The sequence below is a fragment of the Panthera tigris genome, chromosome A3 (genome assembly GCF_018350195.1).
Source record: "Panthera tigris isolate Pti1 chromosome A3, P.tigris_Pti1_mat1.1, whole genome shotgun sequence".
Lineage (NCBI taxonomy): Eukaryota > Metazoa > Chordata > Mammalia > Carnivora > Felidae > Panthera > Panthera tigris.
In genome coordinates, this window is record NC_056662.1 from 137,210,070 (window position 1) to 137,225,364 (window position 15,295).

At 52.1% G+C, this 15,295-nt stretch overlaps 1 protein-coding gene across 4 annotated transcripts in view; it reads right to left on the reverse strand.

The window, feature by feature from the left end:
• TRAPPC12 (trafficking protein particle complex subunit 12) overlaps positions 1 to 15,295 on the reverse strand; it is an 82,243-nt gene that overhangs the window by 46,532 nt on the left and 20,416 nt on the right. For all 4 annotated transcript variants that reach the window (XR_001511991.2, XR_006216066.1, XR_006216067.1 and 1 more), the window contains exons 4-5: positions 4,389 to 4,502; positions 3,672 to 3,810 (exon numbers count right to left, since the gene is read on the reverse strand). Coding sequence is in view for 1 of the 4 variants with exons in the window: in XM_007098195.3 (XP_007098257.2) it covers positions 3,672 to 3,810; positions 4,389 to 4,502 (253 nt within the window). In the remaining 3 variants the exon portion in view is untranslated. The remainder of the gene's footprint in view (positions 1 to 3,671; positions 3,811 to 4,388; positions 4,503 to 15,295) is intronic.

A 15,295-nucleotide genomic window follows, 5' to 3' on the forward strand; every position in this document is an offset into this window, starting at 1 on the left:
GAGCAAGAGCCTGACGAAGCAGCTCCTCCCCCAACCTCTGGGCCCCGAAGGACAGGGACGGACGGACGGCATCAGAAGGGAGGCAGCAGTAAAGTGCGGTGGAGGGCAGCAGGGCGGGGGTGGGGGGGCGGGGCCCGGCCTGGGGCTGCTCGCCGCTGCTCTTCCTTTCCAGCAAGGGGGAGAATTCAAACAACCTGTTAAAAGACAGTGCTGAGTTTCTGAAACACACACACTGTGCCCTCGAGACAGGCGGAAACCACGAAATCGCTCGAGATGTGGGAGAAATGCACAAAGCTGCCGTTACTGTTCCTTTCTTGGGTGAAATTGGAAAAACAAAACACAGCACTTCATGAGTTTTACTCATGATTCATTACATATCTTGCAATGAATATTCTGAGTGGGTAAAAATTATGCCCAATGTTTAAATAAAATATATTAGAGCTCATTCATAAAAGTTACTTATCTGCATTGTTATAGCCTCCTCCGTAAAGCACATCCTAATGACTTGCTTTGCTTATATACTGCAAGCTAAAACGAATGAATGAATCAAAACTTACATTTATGCTGGTTACATCACAAAACGAGAAGAAAAATTAGTAAGCATTCAGCATATCGCTGTGGATGAATGTTAACACGCCTTAGCTGAAATGTACGTATGATTTATGTCTACTTCATAACTTAAATTAGCTGCTTAATGATGCATGGCTACTATCCTCTCTTTATCCGTATCCCCATGCAATTTAATTTCAGGCGGGATCAGAAGCAGGCTCTCTTGTCCGCACATCTTTGGGAAAGTATGTCCTCAAAACTGAGGCTGAGGATGACAGGGAGTCCACACCTGGCCCTGAAATCTCACTCCTCGTTATGCAGATAGCTCGGAGCAGCTCCACCAACGTCTCTCTTCAGAGACGGTGAAGAGGGGCGGAGTCTCCAGGACTCCAGGACGGTGTCACAGAAGAGGGCACACGGGCGGGGGCTGAGCATTCAGAGGAAAGGCTGGACGTAGTGAGGGGCTGAAGGCTGTCACCGGCCAGCACAGGAAATACCTGCCTTCTCGTCTCTTACGCATTCTTCAACACCCGTGGTAAGTCCAGAAGCGGCTGATGCACGAACAGTCCTTCTGAATCTACAATTCTGGACCTCAAGGGGAACAGAAATTGAAGCATTTGTGAAGCTGTGTGCTTTGGGGTAGCTGGTAGTTCAGAGCCACTGAGAGACGAGTGAGTTCACAGGGCCTGTGAACTCAGAGCTGAGTTTTGTCAGCTGAGGACGAGACACCCATCAACGCCAGCTGCCAACCCCCAGGGCTGGCCGAGGGTGCAGCCTTCTGCCCCATGGCAGGACCACACAGCAGGGACAGGGCTGCGGCCAGGCGGGTGGGGAGAAACACTGTTTACGCTGAAGGGAACACAGCTGTTCCTCGTGACAAGTGTGAGAATACCCTATCTTCTCTTGATTTACTGGGCAGAAATATCCCCAAACACCCCCCCTGGATACTGCCCCGAACCTCTCTGTTGGGCACCTTTCCATCAGAGTGGTTAAGAAGCGGCCACAGATGGGGCACCTGAGTGGCTCAGTTGGGTGAGCGTCGGATTTCAGCTCAGGTCACGATCTCGGCAGTCAGTGGGTTCGAGCCCTACATCGGGCTCTGTGCTGACAGCTCAGAACCTGGAGCCTGTTTCGAATTCTGTGTCTCCTCCTCTCTCTGCTCCTCCCCTGCTCTCTCTGTCGCTCAGTAATAAATAAACATTAAAAAAAAATTAAAAAAAAAAAGAAGTGGCCACAGAGACTCACTCCTTTCTAGGGTGGAAGCTTGCTCATCACCTTCCAGGGAAGGGAGGGACCTCAAATGGCTGGAAAGTGTAGACGAGAAAGGACACGATTAATTTACAAGCCAGAGAAGTGTGCCCTGAGCTACCAGAGAAGGCTGCACCCTCCAAAGGGTGTGGTCTGAATTTCCAGAATTTCCAGCCACTGTGGCTGTGGGGGGATGCGGGGCTCACCCACAGCTGGACTGCGACAACCAGCCACTGGGGCTTCCGGAGCTGGAGCGTGGGTAGAGAGTCAGGGAGGGGTCTGGCCGGGACCTAAGGCAGACGTGAGCTGCGAGCAGTGGCAGGACCGACGGGGAGCCCGGCACCCCCTGTCCCACCTCCTCCGCCTGTGATAACACCAGGCGACTGGGGCATCCTCGAGAAGGCTCCACTCACGGCGGCTCCTGGCTCTCGTCTGTGCCCCGCCAGACCTGACGGGCCACTGGCTGGGAAGAAGTTCAGGACGGGGCCCTGCTGTCCCCTTCCTGACCCCGAGTCTACGCAACTCCCCACCCTGTGGGGAGTAAACACGATGAAGGAGAAAGCCCCGAGAATGCAGAAAGCTTGCTCCTTCTGTCCCTTCCACAGAAACAGGACGTGCCGTTTTAAGGAAAAACAACACAGACAGAAGCTGAGAAATGTGTTTTTCCTTCTAGTCTCAGTTCATCTGTTTACCTACCTCTAATATTAACCAAGTAAGAAGTTGACTTAATTTTTTGAAAACTCTATGGCACCACTATCTTCGTTATTCGTAGGGCCTTTGTCCTCCCTTGTCCGGTTACGATTTTCTATTTTCTACCTCCAATCAGGCTCTGGGTTTCCTGAGAACCAGAACTTTTCTTTGTCATTCCTGTTAACGTCCCACAAGTGCTGACCAGGTGATCTTTCGAGAGGTGGTGGTAAGATATGGTGTCTACTGATGAATTAAGAACAGAATACAAAAAACAGCCAAAACGCAGTAATTACTGGGCAGAAGCCCCCGCTCTGAGCAACCTACATAAATGGCTTTGCCCGATCTTCGCGACGCCCGAGAATCACCGCTGCTGTCCTGGAAAGGGTGCTGGGACAGAGGCACTGCAGGAAGTGCGGGGCAGGACCTACAGGAAGTCTGACTGCAGAGCCCTGCCTTCAGTAACTACGTCTGCGGCCTCTTGGAAGTCCTCCCGAAGCTGGTTTACATTTCACAGGAACATCTGCGGGGTTTCAACACGTCTCTGAGGCTCTCTGCCCAGAAGCATTCACTCCACCTGAGCTGCTTGTGCCCCGGAAGGTTCTCTGTCACCTGTGCTCTCCCTCCTGCAATCCCTACTTCCTGCCTCCTGACAGCTGCTCCGTGCTGCAGCCCAGGTTTTCCAGATGATGGCTGGGCTCCCTGGGGCTCCCTGGGGCTCCCTGGGGACTGCAACCAGACTTTTAAGTAAATTAAATCAGGACAGAACTAGGAGAAAATGGCACAGAGTAAGTACCGTTGCAAGGGGGTTTGGTTTTGTTTCTATGCGTATGTTTGCAGTAAGTCATGATATATGAGTATGTTTTACTCCGGAGCACAGTCAGAAAGTCTGAAAAAACCCACCACCGGTGCTTACCCCCAATCTCACTGCTGTCCTGTAGCAGGTGCCTCAGATGGCTGTACCGACCGCTATGTCCGGGGAAGTGCATTTAGAAAACCCAGCGAGGTCATTCGGTAAGTCAGGGCTCGCTGCTGGGTTACTTACTTGAGGTTTCCAGCCCGGATACGGAAGGAAAAGGGAGGACACTTACGTGCAAAGCAAAGCAAAGCAAAGCAAAGCAAAGCAAAGCAAAGCAAAGCAAAGCAAACGCACGCAAAGGCACGGACGGGGAGCACCAGTGCCTTACCCCTCCGGCCCGGGTACACTTGAGGGTAGTACTCGTAATAGAGATCTGGCTGATCCAGGTTCCCAAAGGGCTCGAACTCCATTTCGGCATTCTGGAAGAGGCCCAGCTTCACCAGTAGCGCCAGCCTCACAAACCAAAGCTGAAACACAAAACATAAGGGAAACGACAGGTTGCCTACGTGGGTCAAGTTCAGAAATTCCTATTTACTACGAATTTGGTAGCAGAGCTTGATTTCCAGTGCATCCGAACAAAGGCCAAACTTTGTTTCTTTGCACATTTGCCTAACCACGCATTTCTGAGAATACTCCTGAGCTTGGTAAGAACGACATGAGTGATTTCGTCTAATCGTCTCAGTCGGACAATCCTGTCGGGCAGGAGAAGGAGTCCAGTGGGCGAGGGCGTGAAGGGAGGGCAGCTGTGGACAGAACCCTGTCTGGGGAGGGCACTGAAGGGCACGGAGTCAGGAGGGGCGCGTGTCAGAGAGGGCCGTGCGACGAGGGTGAGCGGTCAGCTCCGAGGGGCCGGAGGCCCTGGGCGCAGAGGCACGGTGGGAAATCAGCTCGCATCCGCGCCATCGGGCCAGGAAGGCCAGAGTCAGCCGTACTGGCGTGCAATCTGGGCTACGAAAGCCCATCTTCGTCTCAGGTTTTTCTCAGTGGCACGAAAGGTCGGGCGCCTTCTGTGTCCCCATGTTTCGACCACCCAAAGGGGCCGTACCTGCAGCGAGTCTGCTGTGTGGCTGGTGGGCAGCCCGCTCTTGCCGTAGCCTTGGCCGTGGGCGGTGAGAAGGCGCCCGCACAGGTCGACCGCCGCCCTCCAGTTCCTGCAGCTCTGGAAGACACAGGGGATACGTGACCAAATCGCAGCCACTCGGACACACGGCACCTGCTGGGCTCGGGGCGGCTCCCGCCACCGCGGGCGAGGACAGTGAGGCTGGACGGCGGCAGGGACTGAGCGCAACGCCACTTGTCACCGCTGCGTGTGTAATTAGGCGAGAAGGACACCAAGCAAGAGATGAGCAAATCCTACAAACGTTAACGTTGAACAACCGGCAGAACACGGGGAGGAGAACTCTTGTTGGAAACCCCCCCCCCAAATCTAGAACACTGCTTTCCGTTTTCATCCAGATAACTTCATTTTGTAATTTCCACAAATTTAAAGTTAATAACTTAATTTTATGCTATGCGCCGGATGCATTTATCTGTATCGGGAAGATCTGCGTGTGTCTACAAAACGAGTGGCTTCATATGCTAAATGTTTAATTCTATTTTACCAAGACGAAAAAAGATGGCTGACAGGGATGTGTCAGCCGATCAACCTGGACTTACTGTGTTTGTCTTTTGACCCCGAGGCAATGAAGACAGGAGGGCCAGCAGGCAAATGCAGGGGAACATGTTATCAGAGAGAATGTTCCGGCGTTTTAAGAAGCAAAAAGTGGATGCTCACTCCTATCTACGTATCCCCTCAGCGCAACAGGCGCCAACCAGCTTCGGACACAGCAGACGCACCCGGTCACGTGTGTGGCCGACAGACGTACAGACCAGGTCAGGCCCTGTGGGCAAAGAGCCGGCTGAGTGCACAGCCTTCTGTGCGTTCACCTCAGGATCCAGCGAGGAAGGCGGATATGAAACAAAGCGTTTTTCCGATGATCACTCAAGTGATTCTGCACGCACCCCAAGTGCTTTCTGAAGCAAGTGCCACGGTGCACGTCACCAGGTGGCCGGACTTAATGTCAGGGAACGGAAAGCTGCTGGAGCCAGACGTGAAGGAGGAACAGCGGGGTCCGGCAGGGGTAGGACCCTCCAGGCGAGGGGGAGACAGTGTGCGTGAGGGACCCCGGTCGATCCCGGGATCCCGACGGCAGGCACACAGGCAGTGAGAGTGCAGGTGTGGGCAAGAATGGGATGTCAGCAAGGAAGGCCTCAGGCCACGAGAGATCCAGATGCATCCTGAGGGGCTGGGGAGCCTCGGAAGGGCTCCGAGCAAGGGAATGACGCGATGCTGTTTAACGCACAGAGAGCGGAGCAGTCCCCCACCTCTCCAGGTACTGAGGCACGCACTGCCCCTGTGGGCGCCCCACCCCTCCCAGGCGGAACCCCAAGTGGGGGTGAGGACCCAGAGAGTACGGGCCCGGCTGCTGATTGCGGACTCTCCTGACAGCAGCCCTGAGGGCCCCGCAGGTGGAAGCCTGGGCCGACGGGGGTGCTCCGACTGCTGGGGGAGAATCACAAGTGCGGCTGTATATTCTGGACTTGCAAATGGGAAAGCTATTCGGCCAAGTCCAAATCAGTTCTGTGTACATTCTAAGCAGATCCTGTATGCAGGGGCGATTAATTATTGCTCTCTTCCCAACTGCCTCTGTCACACAGGCTGGCCTCTCCTGCTGGTGGCGTCAGATCTGAACTGAGTGCTCGGGGCAGTCCTCCCGGGAAATGACTTCAGCTGGCCTCCCAGGAAATGACCCCAGTGAGGAGGGCAGGAGGGGAGCTCCAGTGGGCAAAGGCCTGGTGTGAGTGGGGGCTGTGGGGATACGAGCGACGGCAGGGAGAAGGCCGGTGCGGTCTGAGAGAGGTGCGGCAGGTAAGAGGGGGCCTGGCAGGGGAGGATGAGGGGCAGGTAGGGGCGGGCAGTGCAGGTGTGGTCAAGGGGCAGGTAAGGCCAGGCCAGCCTCCGGAGGCTTCCAAGGGCACCGGCAACACGTCAGGCTCACGTTCCAGAAACATCAGCCCCTGTGAGGATGACGCATGAACCTGAGGGGCAAAGCAGGTGTCGGTGAAGCCGGTGTCCAGGCCTGATGCTGGCGACCTGTGTGTGGTCCACAGGCCCTATCCACGCGGTGCACGGTCTGCACGCAGTTCCGGGACCCAGCCTCCTGCACGTGGTCCGTGTTGTCTAAGGCTGGTTCTGGGCTCCCACGAAGGAGGTGCGGTCACAGCAGAGCTGAGTGGCTGCCCCAGAGACTGAGGGGCCCCCCGAGCCTAAGATACTCCCAGGTGCCACCCAGGCCTGGCCACTGCCACTTCCAGGGAGACCGTGGACCACGTGCCCCTTATGACTGGTCCCGAGCGAGAAAGGCAGAGGAACAGAAACTTCTAGAGCCACTCGACAGAGTACTTATTGTCACGCATGATAACAAAAGGGGGCTTGTACCCAGTACGTGTTTTTCATATTGTTAATGTAGACGGAATTTTACAGAAGCTTCGGTCTGGGGGGCGCCTAGGTGGTTTAGTGGGTTGAGCATCTGACTCCTGATTTTGGCTCAGGTCGTGATCTCGGGGTCACGGGATGCAGCCCGGCGTGGGGCTCTGTGCTGAGCATGGAGTCTGCTTGGGATTCCCCCTCCCTCTCCCTCCCTCCCGCGGCCCCTCTCCTCCTCTCCCCTGCTCACACCCTCTCTACAATTAAAGAAAAAAAAGGGTAAGTTTCAGTCTGCTGAAGATTGAAAAGTCCCGAGAAAACGCCCGTCCTTCCAAGCCTGAAAAGCACGGTTGCAGGCGGCTTGTACTAGCGTGGGCGTGTGGACAGGGCCAAGGGACACGGCCGAGTGGCGACCTGACACGGGGAGCGGGGCCGTAGGATGGGTCTGAGAGCTGACGTGCCGCCCAAGGGCGGTGAAGCGGTCATGGAGACGGGGAAGGCTGGAAAAGGGGAAGGCTGGAAAAGGTCAGAGCTCAGAATCCGGAATTTGGTTCCGACAACGATGCATCTGACGGCCTTTGAGACATTCACGAGGAAGAGGAAAACCAGCCGCTTCCGTGCGGGTCTGAGGTTAGGAAGAGAGGAGGGCATTGCCCTGGGGCAGTGCGGGGTCTGCACGTGCAGGGGGTGGCCGGTGGGGGGTGGGGGGGAAGGATGTGGGTCTGGGGTGCAGGGAGGGACAGTCCTCAGGGCTCCGGAGGCGGCGGGCACGGCGGCAGCAGAATCACCGTTGGCCTCGCCGAGCGCTGGTGCGACGGGCAGATGGGGCGGGAAGTCGGACCGAGAGACACGGGTGGACCGCGAGCAGGGGGGCAGGGAGACGGGGACCCCGTGAAGGCGAGGGAGGAGGCGAGGCGGTGGTGCCTGATCTGTGCCTGTTTGCAACCGAGTGGCGACGAGAAGGGTCTGGCTGCAGGGAGGCTGGCCGCGTACCGGGAAGGACGATCCACAGCGCGAGGTCCGGCGAGTCGAGAGGGAAGGACTCTGGACGCACATCTCAGCAGGCGCACGAGGTGCACGTCTGCGCCGGGAGCGAGGCTTCTGTCCCACGGCCTCCCCCCGTTCTGCCCTGAGCCGGGGCGGGGGGTCACTTGTCTGCTCCAGCCAGGAGCCAGGGAGGGCCGGAGGTTTGCAAAAGGCAGGGCCCGTTCAGAAAGGCCCGGGGAGCCACCACAGAAGCCCAGCAGGCTGGATGGACGGCGGCGCTGAAGGTCCCGCGAGGCGGGCCATCACCTTCCGGCCGGTGCACGCACCGGGGTGGGGCGTGGCACTTCTCCCCGGGGGCCGTGGCCCCACGGAGACCTGGCGGCCCAATGTCACCAGGTGGGGGGAAGGGTGGCAGGGAGGAGAAGCAGGCAGACACCCGTTAGCTCCCACTGCCACCTGTGCGACCTCAGGCCGGCGGGTGAAGCGCGCCCCGTCACCCGCTTGTCACCGCAGCCGGCCACCTGCAGGCGGAAACGAGGGCACAGTCTGTGATGCGGCTGGGACTGCCGTCCCTGCCGGTCAGCTGTCTGTGCTCTCACGCGTCACAGCTGTCACCCCGGCTTCTAGCGAGGAGGGGCTGCCGAGACCACCACCCCACCCCGACTCAGACTCCAGCTTGGCGACGCCCCTCCTGCCCATTCCTGATTCGCCGGCACGCACGTGCCTGGGGGGAGACGGCCCCCCCAGGGGGACGGACTCTGGTTCTCGGGTAACGGCGATTAACGGACCTCCAAACATTAACCCCACCCGACAGAATCTTCCTCCTCAGTATTTTATTTCATGTGGGGTTGAGGGTGGAGGTGAGCAATTAGGAGAATATGTTGCAAAATGCTCCTCAGGGGCCAACAATGAAAAGAGGGCTAAGAAACACCTGCTGTGGGATACAGTCTGTCTCATCCACTCTGCGTGCACATTAAACACAGCCCAGTGTCCAAGGTCACTTTAACAGTGACTGTGTCCCACTTCCCTCTAGGTAAGCTCTTGGGACAGTGGCCTTGTCTAGAGGACGCTTTTTAACTTTTAAAAGTATTCCTACAGTATCGTACCTATCACGTGCGTTTGTTACAAGAAATTATGAAATAGTAAATTCACGCAACTACAAAAAGGCAGTAAAAAAGGCTACACTAATAATGAAAGAAACATAAATTATAACTTATTAGTGATTGATTTTCATTAGCCAAAAAACAAAAAAAGCAGCAAATGCCATTGTTAGCCTAAGAAATGAGAAAAAATGATTTCTGAAGAAGATACGAGTCAGGACAGACAAGGAGACACTATGGCAAAGGCATGTGCATATTGCTGGTTAATGTACACACGGTATCATCTTCCTGAAAAAGAATGTATCAAGAGCCCCCAAACTGTCCATTCTCTGGGACGCCTGGGGGGCTCAGTCAGTTGAGCGTCTGACTCATAATTTCGGCCCTGGTCACGATCTCACGGTTCGTGAGTTTAAGCCCTACACTGGGCTCTGTGCTGACAGCATGGAGCCTGCTTGGGATTCTCTCTCTCTCTCTCTCTCTCTCTCTCTCTCTCTTTCTCTCTCTCGCTCTGCCCCTCCCCCGCTCACACTCTCTTTCTCTCAAAATGAACATTAAAAAAACAAACTGCCCATACTCTGACCTCATTCTCCACCCAGCATTTATCTTAAGGAAATAATCATATATGTAGAGAAGATTTCTGTACAAGATGGTCCATCCCAGGATTATTTATAATAGCGTCAGATGATGCAGTTAGAAAATATTTGTAGCGACCCTTCAATATTGGACAATGTTTAAGAAATATTAATAAAAAGATACTAAAGTATAAAAAAGTAGAACATGAAGTTTTGTATAGCATATATATATACCTACACATGTATTCACATTCCCCACACAGACTTACTGGAGACACACACACAGTCAGATACGAAAATGTTAACTGACCATGGTTTTACTTCTCCTCACTTTTTCAGAATTAAGAACACGCTGTTTGGGGGCCCCTGGGGGGCTCAGTCGGTGAAGCGGCCAACCTCGGCTCAGGTCATGATCTCAGTTTGTGGGTTCGAGCCCCGCGTTGGGCTCTGTGCTGACAGCTTAGAGCCTGGAGCCTGCTGTGGATTCTGTGTCTCCCTCTCTCTGTGCTCCTCCCCCCTTGTGCTCTCTCTCTCAAAAATAAGTATTAAAAAAAAAAAGGACATGCTGTTTGTAAAAGGAGGGAACAGAGGTTTGTGAATGAAAAAAAGGACAGGCCGCACACACAGTGGGCCATCGCACTCGTGGATGAGGCCGTTATGTTATGGCCGTCTAGAAATGGCACGCCTCTCCCTGTGTCCCACACACCGGGGACATGCTCACCCCATCCATTACCTAGAACCGTGCTTTATGCAGGAACAAAATCAATGCGTGTTGAAATCATACTAAAAAAAAAAATCAAGTATGGAGGTATAAGTTATGAAGTATGGCAGTTAACACATGAGGAAAGAGGTATTTTAAAACCTGGGGAAAAAAAGGGATTTCACGACAGTACATAAGGAGCTGCCTGACACTGAACCACCCCCGTGAGCTCCCGTGTGATCTGCTGACGGACCTCAGAGACACAGAATCCGTGTGGGTGCAAAGATACCTAAACGAGAAGATCTGACCCTGGCTACTTACATATTTGTGAAACAAAGATTCCTTGCCCAGTAAAGACGCCTATCTCATTTGACGTCCACCATGTACAGATACCCACCACCAGTAAACCAGTTGAACGTGTAATAAAACTATTTGCAAGCACTCTGTGAATACAGACTCTCCATAAATGATTAAAACTACTAAAATGTACCGTATAAAAAGCCTTCAGCTCTTACTCTGATTTGTCATACTAAGATGTGGTTTCTACATCCCAAACTGGATGACATTTATTAAAAATGAAGCCAAAACCTCTCACTTGATGGTTCATTGTTTAGTAAATGGAAGTCTACTAAAGCTTATTTATTTATTTTGAGAGCGAGCGAGCGCATGGCAGAAGGAGAGAGAGAGAATCCCAAGCAGCCTCCACAAGGACAGCACGGAGCCCGACATGGGGCTCGGAAGTCATGACCTGAGCCGAAATACAGGGTCGGATGCTTTACCGACGGAGGTACCCAGCGCCCCCTAAGTGGGAATCTTTTACAAAGTGGCTCCTTTCCTAACTGAAAATAGCAAGCACAAATGCCCCCATTACAGTTTCTCCCAATGTAACTGTCCCGCAGGTGGCTGAATACAGAAGCTGTACAAGGACACTCGTAGCTCCTAAGTGGGTCGTTACTAGGCGAGGCCATTTTCTGACGAATACTGATGGTCTATAGATGACGTGTACTAACATCTAAACGAACTTACGCTAACCTGACGGCAAATTTTCCAGGGGTCAGAGTGACATAATTCCTCAAGACAATGAAAAACAAAACAGCTTGGGGCGGGGGGTTGGGGTGCCTCCCCACCACCTTCTTGGCGGCCTGAGTACAAGGAGCCTGGGAGAAAGGCAGGGGCCAGTCTGGACCCAGAACTTGCCAGCTGCACGGGGTCACCGCGATTCGGGACCAGAGGTGACGCAGCGTGGCTCCTTTCAAGACTAAGATGTGCATTATCTTCTGGTTTGAGAGTCACACATGCTAGCAGAGAAAGCAGAACAATGAGGATGATTTTCCTCGTATTACAACTTAAAAGGAAACAAACGAGGAGAGAACACAGAGAAGTTGTGAGACAAGTTTACCATTTACAATTTGTATTTCCCCAAATATTTCTTTTTCATGATAAGAGAATATAAAGTATTTCTTTGTCTACACTTCAATTTAATTTGATATTTCAAGAAGATTTCCAGGAATACTTTTGTTCACAGCAAGTGGGATCAACAAAGACCATAACTATCCTATCCATTGGGAGCCTGGTAGCAACGGGAGGCTGCTGACGGTCCCCAGGGGCTCCCGGAGAGCTGGACGAGGGGCCATCTGCACAGGTGTGGGCGAGGCCAAGACAGCCACGAAGGGACAGAGACGCACCCAGGGCCAGGCAACAGAGGGACGCCCAGGTGGGAAGGGCCAGGCCCACAGGACCTCAGGCTGAGCCCACAGGAGGCCGCCCAGCCTGGACCCCCTCCGTCCCTCCACCTGGCCGGCTCCCGCTGCCTCGCCCGTAAAGGGCAAGTGGGAGAGCAGGGGAGCAGGGCAGGGAGGCGGCAGGCGAGGAGGAGTGTCCCGGGGATGGCACCAAATGAGCCTGGTCAGCTCGGATTCTGCCACCAAACATAACTAGGTTTTCAGGGAGGGCTCTCCCAGACTGTGGGATCAGGGATGGCGTGGCTCAGGGACTGCCGGCTGGTCTTCCAAGCTGGCTTCGCACTTTGTGTTCAGGGCTCCACACCGTTCTGGGGGTTTTCTCACGCTGATGAACGTGGCTCTCCTGCGTGTACTTCAGCTGTTCCGAGGGACTTAACTACGTAACATAACTTTGTCTTATTCAATAGTAAGGTTTCCAACAGCAGTTTTGGCTAATTCAAACAATACAGCAACAAACATTCTCGAATATGTCCTGTTAAGCACAGGTGCAAGAGTTTCTCTGAAGTATAGAATCAGAGGGGGCAATGTTGGGTCCAAGGTGCTGCAAAGCGTTGATGTGATCAGCTCCCGTTACGTTGCTCTGCAAAGCGGGCCTTCCAGCTCGCGCCCGCAAGGACACGGGCCGCCTCCTGCACCCTGGCGGATGCCCGGTGCTGCCGTGTTGATGCGGCTGAAATGTACGACCCTCCTGTTGGACTCACATTTGTGATTCCCAATGAAGATGAGCACCTTTTCCAAGTTTATAGGCTGTCTGGTTTCTGCGAACTGCCTCCTGCTATCATGTGCCCATTTTTCTACTGGGCTGTTTTCATTTCTTAGTCATTGGAGGAAGGTCTTAATATCTATTTCAAACATCTTCTCTCATTCTGTGGCTCACTTTTTAATACTCTTTATGGTGTTTTTGTTGTACACAGGTTTTAAAGTAGTCAAATTTATCCATTTCCCCCTAAAAGTTTTAAGAAATGCTTTTCTATCCTGCATCATTAAGAGTCTCCTCAATTTTCTGGAATTTAACAAATTTTGTTTTAATTTATTTGGAATTTATTTTTGAGTGTGCTAAGAAATAAAGATCTTTGTAATTCTTCCCTTTTGAATACCTCACTAATTGCGTGCCAACACTGACTGACTCCTCCTTTCCCTAACAACCTGTAACACGGCTCCTTCCACACAAGTATGTGTTGGGGCCCCGCCCCGTGCTGAGGCAGGTCCGTGTTCCCTTTCCAGGATCACTCTCCTCCGGTGTCTGTCCCTGCACAGGTGCCAAATACAAGGCCTAGGGGACATATCCCTGTTCATGTACACCAGGCGTGTGCACACGCACGTGGGCGGTTTATTTCTTCCAGCCTCGAGAGAGCATGGCCTTCAGCCGGACTGGCCTTACAGGTGATGGGGACCTAGCAGGACCGGCCCGTGGTACCCTCTTTCCAGCGTCCTGCGTAGCTCTGGGCAGCCTGACCACTGAGCCAGGGGTTGAGGCTGGAGGAAGGGGAGAAGAGGATTCTTGGAAGGACGGGCCAGGACGACCCAGAGCAGTGCTGAGTTCTAATGGCAGGTACCCCCTTCCTTCAAAACACTGGGACCTCCCCTCAGCAACCTGTGAGCCACGACTGGGGATTACACGTGGCCTGCGATTTGAAATTACAATTTTTTATTTTCTCACCGTGCTTCTGGCTATTTTGATCTCATTTTTTTCCTCCTTCTAGTCCCCTTCCTGGAGACCCTCCTCCATTCTCATTATGAGATGTCAAAATCGTTTGGTGAAGAAATGGTTTTTATAACTACAATTTAAAACATACCCTGTAAAACTTTAAGTTCTTACAAAAATCTCATCATTACTGTAAATGACGTGTAGAACTCTGACAATAAGGTCAGTTTGATATGAGAAAGAGATCTAAATTTAAATAAATGTTCCTTTTTTTTTTTTTTTTTACGCTAGGAAATAAGATACACTCTTTTTGAAAAACTGAACACAGGAATTCGATGACTTCTAAAAGATGAGAAAAATAGTCCAATAAAAGTCACTCAAGTAACTAACAGTATGTACATAACTTTCCCATCTATGACTCAAAAGGAATCATTAACTCTGTATATGATACCATTACAGGGATTAAAATGTCCTCCACAGGCTATGACATTCATTTCCCTGTAAATTACAGTCTTAAAATGCACGGACGTTACTTAGGAAAATACATTTTGAAACTCTTTCCTAGTCTTGATGATGAGAGGAATTACTTTAGGACATAATTAAAATACCAGGGCAAGGTAATGACTGTTTTTAAGTATTAAAAAAATTTTTTTTTTAGAGAGAGAGGGAGAGAAGGAATCCCAAGCAGGCTCCACACTCAGCATGGAGTCTGATGTAGGGCTCGATCCCACAACTCTGGGATCATGACCTGAGCTGAAGTCAAGAGTCGGACACTCAACCAACTGAGCCACCCCAGCAACCCCTCACCCTTTTTAAAAATGCATACATATTTTTTGGTAATAAGTTTTTGTAAATACATTTTCCACCTTAAATAGGTCTCCTTGTTAGGACTATAATAAAATCTCTCCTGGCTTTAAGTATTTTCAATGTACGAAAAGACCCCAAACCACTGTACCTACTTATTTGTTTCTTAAGAAAAAAATTTTTTAATGTTTACTTTTGAGAGAAACAGAGACAGAATGCAAGTGGGTTAGGGGCAGAGAGAGGGGGAGACACAGAATCTGAAGCAGGCTCCAGGCTCCGAGCTGTCAGCACAGAGCCCGACGCGGGGCTTGAACTCACGGACCGCGAGATTATGACCTGAGCCGAAGTCGGAGGCTCAACCGACTGGGCCACCCAGGCACCCCCCACTGTACATATTTGTTAACAGCAGAAACAATCACAGCAGGTAACAAGATTGCCCATGGAACAAACTGGTTACGATGACTGTGCCCAGTTCCAGGTATACTTTTTTAACTGGTCATTACAGGGGCGCCCGGCTGGCTCTGTTGGGAGAGCGTGCGATTCTTGATCTCGGAGTCATGAGTTCAAGCCCCATATGTGGAGTAGAATTTACTTAAAACACAAACCGGTCACCACCAGGTGACACTCCTAGTGCGGCCTATCGCTCATGAGGATGTCTTACAGCGGCTGCTTCCAGGCCGGTCAAGGCCAAGACAAGAACCCAACAATGCAAGAACCTCTTCGTTCGGCCCCGGAAATGCTCACCTGTCAAGACCTGTGACCACCTGTGACTTCATTAACAAACGATAAAGTGTGCAGATATTTAAAAAGTCGTTTCCCCTCCCTTTCAAAAACAGAGTGGGTCCACGTCTTTCCTTCCCAAAGCTTCTTAGCATAGGAATAACTCCAGAATCACTTCAGTAAAAGAAACCCAATAAGGCATTTGATTTACACTTA